The sequence below is a fragment of the Tasmannia lanceolata genome, unplaced genomic scaffold (genome assembly GCF_043159265.1).
Source record: "Tasmannia lanceolata isolate RefF3 unplaced genomic scaffold, GAP_Taslan_0.1 ptg000007l, whole genome shotgun sequence".
Classification (NCBI taxonomy): domain Eukaryota; kingdom Viridiplantae; phylum Streptophyta; class Magnoliopsida; order Canellales; family Winteraceae; genus Tasmannia; species Tasmannia lanceolata.
The window spans coordinates 24,779,952-24,785,703 of record NW_027518684.1 but is presented as its reverse complement, the minus strand read 5'-3'; the positions used below and the strand labels follow the sequence as shown (position 1 = coordinate 24,785,703).

Sequence of the window (5,752 nt, the reverse complement as noted above, 5' to 3'; positions counted from 1 at the left end):
CTAAATTCTCTAGAGCTCTCATGAAATCAGGATATAACACATGGTCGAAAAGTGCAACACCGTATGAACTTGCTTATGCCTTCTGTGTTGTGTGTGTGGTATGTTGTTTCAGTTTATTACTAAAAGTGCTTGGTTCAAGACGTATATTCACCAAGTACTTGATAAACTCGATATACCTGCACTAAGTAAAGGTTCAAGTCCAAAAGACACCTCTACTGATGCATAACACATCTTGCCTTGATCAAATCTATTTACATTTATGATTTATTTCTTGTAATTTTGAATTAGTGGGGGATTGTTGACTTTTTATGCAAAAGTCTTTTTGTAATTCAATCTTACAAAGGGGTGCTTTTAGTCTTTTACATTGGCTTTGCTTTTTGCTTTAGGGCTTCTCACTCAAAGTTAGAGCTTCCCTCCAAAAGGACTAAAGCCATGAGAAAACTTTAGTCCTAGATGGGAAGTGTGAGAGGGTGAGAGTGGCCATATATATACTTTCACTCTCTTAGTCTTGTGAATGAGAAAGAGGTCATGAGAATCCTACGCGCACGGATCATCCACTTGGGTCCGGTGGGCTTTTGGTATTACCACACACGCGCGCCGCCCGGCCCGGCGCGGCTCGGCAGGCCGCGCGCGTGGGCCCAAAGCCTTTTTATTTTCTTTTCTTTTTCTTTAATCATTATTTAATACTTTTTACCGTTTGAGATTCCTTAAATCTTGGTTTTGTGACCGTTTGGGAAACGTCTCTCACGCACTAAAAGAGTGCGACGTTTCATCCCAACGTGTCTCTTATTTTTCTATAAAAACGGTTTTACAGAGATAGAAAGATACACAGAACGGATTCTTCTTCTGCTATCTTCTCTCTGATTTTCCTTCTGGTTTTCCCCAACCTTTCTGATCAAGGCTTTTGGCACATATAAGCAAGTTGTTAGGCATCCGGGCTGCGTGAGTGCACACCCCTGGAGCGAGAGTTGTTGTATCCTGGAGGCATACGCCGTGACGCCCATCTGCACCGTTGATTCGTCATAGTGGGGCCGAGATTTGCCTTAAGGACAGCGAAGATTCTTCGTGCCTCAACTCGATAAGTGATCTAACGATTTGTTCTTCCTTTACAGTTTATTATTGCAGAAAATTGTTACTGTTGAAATCTGCTTTTGGAGTTACCAGATTAATTTCGTATAAGGTATTATCTCAACCTAAATTACAGATTTGCACATCAATTTTTATAACAAGATCATCTCCATAGGATGATCCTAACCCTCACCCTCTTAGATCATCTCCACAGGATGATCCTAACCCTCACCCTCTGATCTATTGAGGTTTCTATCATGTGCAATCCCTCTATAGAGCGAAGGGCTAGGGTCGTTCTATGGACATGATCTATGATGTACAGCCTATTTATGTTGCGGCCGAACAAATGAACAGTTAGCATCATAGTATGAAGTGGGCTCCACAGTACTTCTTGAAAAACACCGGGCTTAACGGCCACACAGGATATAAAATATCCAGAAAAAAAGAAAGAAAAAAGAAAGCATTTTATTGAGATTTTATTGGATGTGTCATGTGTGGCCGCATAGTCCAGTATTTTTAAGGTGGTACTATACCATGGGACGATCCAAACCGTCCATTTATTGATCCACAGAGTAAATAGGTTGTGCCCTAGAAATCAATTCCATATGATGATCCTAACCCTCCCATCCTGAACATTATGAAAACTTCTATAGATTGTAGGGTTAGGATCATCCTATGGAATTGATTTTCTGTTGACAACACATATTAACGGTGTGGATACTAATGGACGGTTTGGATCATCCCCTGGAACGAGCCGTACTGTACTTTCTAAAACGTACCGGACTAAACGGACACACACAATATAAAACCTCAGCCCGGAAATGATTAATGTGGAAATATTTAGTAAGTTTAATTTTTGTAATTTAGTAGTAATAAGTTTAGTTTCTTAATTAGTGGGTTTTTCAGGTTTTAGAAAGTGTGGCATTTTAGAAACTATACCTCATTTGCTTTTTTAGTTAGTTCTGGGTATCTTGGAAAACCGTATATAGAAAGTGGTTTCGTTTATAAATAGTGAAGTGAGACAAACACCTGAAATCATCTACTGTTCTTTTGCTCTCTCTCTCTCTCTCTCTCTCTCGTTGAGATATTAAAGCCTTTGTTTTTCAACAAATCAAAATGCCGATTCTTGACTCGCCCCGTAACACCAACATCCGTAATTACGTGAAGGCTTTGGGATGTTCATCCATGACCGAGTCAGAGTGTCAATTAGGCCGGTTCGACTCGGAGATATTCCCAACAAACTTCAATTCCTCGACGAGTTGTGGTGGGAGGAGCCCGGAAAATTTTCACCCCACTCTTTCACCCATTTTCAGCTCAATCTCTTGCTCTTCACCCTCTAATGAACTCGGCCCAATTAACCAGGTTCGAGTTGAACAGAACCAAAAAAAAAAAAAAAAAGGGGGGGTTGGTGTGTGTGTTTCTCAGCTGTTATTTCGTACTTTGATCTCTTTGTTTCAGGATTTCTTTGTGTTTAAAAAAAATTAAAGTAGCTTTTGGGTCTTTGTGGGTTTCTTTTTCTGATGAACAAAATGCAATTTCATGCTTTAATGGGTAGATTTTTATTTAGATTCACAATTATTCTTTTGTTCTTTGATCACTTTTTAGTTTCAGGATTTCTGGGTCTCTCTCTCTCTCTCTCTCTCTCTCTCTCTCTGTTTTTGGATTCTGGTTATTTGAACTTTTGAAGGCTAAAGATATTGGGACTACAATGTTTTGATAATTACACTAACTCACCTTGTTGGCTTTCTAGATCTTTTTGAGAATTCCAATAACTTTTGACAGCTAGTTAAATGATAAAAGACAAGATGAGTTAGTGCAATTATCAAAACATGGTAGTGCTAATATCAGTACCCTATTTGTCTTACGTGTTGAATTTTGAGACGAAAGATATATGTCCTCTTCTATAATGGATTGATTCTATGTGGATTTTTAGATATCCGAACAATCTTTGATTCATCTCTTTCTTTTGAATCTTCAGAGCTCTTGCATTGTCACTAATGATGATGGTAAGAAATCAGCATCAGCTAAACAAGAAGAAGAAACACATAAGACCAAGTCCAAAGGCAAATCAGCTAGAACAATTGGAGGGCAGTTTGGACTTGAAGATGAAAAACGCTCTTTGCCATTGGTTAGCAGTGAATCAAAGGACAATCAACTTAATAGAGAACAAGATGAAAGGGGATGCAATAAGAATCATAACGGACGGTCTGATGACCCTCAATCTCATGGCTCCACTTCACTCCAAGGTACATATGGTTTTAACTATTTTCCTACGAGTTTCTTTGAAAGATTATAACATATCCCGACAGGTTCAACCAGATTTCTACCCAGGGTTGGGAAAAGCCAACTAATTTAATACCGGGTTATGGTATTTTTTTTCTGTTCTTGGGCTAACCCGAACCTAATTGGGTCCAATTTGGAAAACCAGGTTAGATGGGTTGGGTTAGGGTTGAGAGATTTAAAGTCAGGTTTGGTTAGGGTTGACCCTCCTCAAGCCGATGTTCGGGTTGGGTAGACCCGAGTTGCACCCCGACTTTGTGGCCACCCCACCTTCTATGCATTAAAATCCAGTGTAAATTAACACTACACATTAGCTCATTCTCAGAATAAAAAGCTACAGTAACCAGATTTTATTGCTATCTCCTAATTCTCTCTGTTGGTAAATTGTATTTTATTTTCAGTATCAGAAGGTTATATGGGCCGTAACTTGAGTAGACACGAGGATTCAGACTTGGAAAGCTCAATCAAGGAACATCAGAGATCGGGGACTCCAATGCCCTTCGTAGACTTCATGTCTGAAGTTAAGAAGAACGAAATTGAGGCCAAGAATACTGAATGGAAGGCAGCTAAAGCTCTAAAACAGGCCAAGATTACTGCATGGAAGGCATCTAAAGCTCTAAAGCTCACCAACAAGTACATTTCCCCCCTCTCACTTGATTGAAGTATAATTGATTGAATAACACCATTTCTAAGAGCTTAAGGCCATGTTTGCTTAAGATTATTACAACCGATTGTGAGTGCTAAACTGACTATTGGAGTCAAATTTAAACTTAATTTTGAATTCAACAATTCATTTGGCACTCACAATCGGTTGTCATACTTAGGCCATGTTCATTTGAGATTATGATAACCAATGGTGAGCCTCCAAACCGATTATTGGACTTAAAATTAATGTAATCAGAGTCCTGTAATCAGTCCGGAGGCTAACCATCGGTTTTCACAATCTAAAACGAACAGGACCCAATGGCCATGTAAGCATAGAAATTTGGTTCGCATGCCTGAGCTTATTATGGGTTATGGAGAATTGATTGCATGTGTACACATACATAAATTTGCAGGCATGAATGTCGACATACCTATACATACATGCATGCATACATACATACATAGGGAAATGATATTTCCACTTTAGTTTTTTGCTTTTCTTGTTTCTAAAATCTTCACCTCCTCTTTCTGCAGGCTAGGAAGCAAGGAGTCAGAAATCAGTGATTGGGAGTTAAGGCAGATTTACAAGGCGAGGACCGACATGAATGAATTTGAGGTACTCACTTTAGATTAATAAATATAGAACTGTTTTTAAACGAGAGAGAATTAATCAGCCCTTGAATGTCAATTAGAATTGTAAAGTCACTAAGGCCCTGTTTGGATTGCAGGAATTTCCTGGAAAAGTTTGGAAATGAAAAATATTTTAGAAATTTCCTTCTTTAACACATGAAAAAACATAACTTGACCCAACCCAATTCAATTTTTTAAGAGGGCCTTCAATTTATAATGATATCCCTCTAAATTAATCATAATCATATAATTTACCTAATTTGAGGAAAGAAAAGAATTTCCTAACAAAAAAAAATTTCCATGAGAAATGTTTTTCTTGCAATCTAAACAGGAATTTGAAAATCAGTAGCAAGTTTGTAATTTTGTGGACAATGAAATGTTGGAAATGAGGGATAATACATGTTATGAAACAACCAATTACTCCAAAAGCTTAAGCGTTGGAGACAGAGTTATTTAATCTTTTATACTTTAACACATATATTGTGGCAGATCAAAATGGAAGAGAAACATATGTTGTGGCAGAGAAAAATGGAAGAGAATCGGGAGAAGGCTTTGGCGAAGATGGAGCAGAGGATAAATGAGGTAAGAAGGAAGGCCGAAGAAAAGAAGGTAAAGAAGAGAAATGAAGCTCTCAAGAAGATATCCCAACTCTCTCAATTCGCTGAAAAGATGGGAGCCACAGGAAAGCGTCCTGTTTTTCTTATGATACTTTGGAAGATGAAAGGTTGAATTATTGTTTAGAGTTTTTACTAGTTTTGTTTTGTATGATCTTCTCCTTACATTTGATGTTTGTAAAATGGACAGTCAATCTGTAGTAAGAAGGCAATGGTGCAAAATTCTCAAGAAATTATGGGGTTACAATTATTTTTTTCCTCATTTTGAACTTGAAAATTGTCTTTCACTTTCCATTGCTTCCAAAGACATGAACTTAATGGACTATAGGATAAAAACCATACTCAATGATCCACACCATTCATTTATCGGCCGTGATATATAATCTTTTCCATTGGATATGTTGAGAAAATTCGTTGGGCAAAAAAATCCGACCGTGCACAAATTTAAAGGAAAAGTAAAATAAACCAAGCAAGCCACAAGATGAACATCAAGATTTAACCCGGAAGGGCGTGGC

At 38.0% G+C, this 5,752-nt stretch overlaps 1 protein-coding gene across 1 annotated transcript; it reads left to right on the top strand.

Moving 5' to 3' along the window:
• The first annotated feature begins 1,798 nt into the window (after positions 1-1,798).
• LOC143881171 (uncharacterized) lies at positions 1,799-5,461 on the top strand. The gene is made up of 4 exons (XM_077384157.1): positions 1,799-3,314; positions 3,750-3,981; positions 4,528-4,609; positions 5,113-5,461. The coding sequence occupies exons 2-4, from the start codon at positions 3,764-3,766 to the stop codon at positions 5,350-5,352; spliced, it is 540 nt and encodes a 179-aa protein (XP_077240272.1). The 5' UTR covers positions 1,799-3,314; positions 3,750-3,763; the 3' UTR covers positions 5,353-5,461.
• The last annotated feature ends 291 nt before the right edge of the window (positions 5,462-5,752 follow it).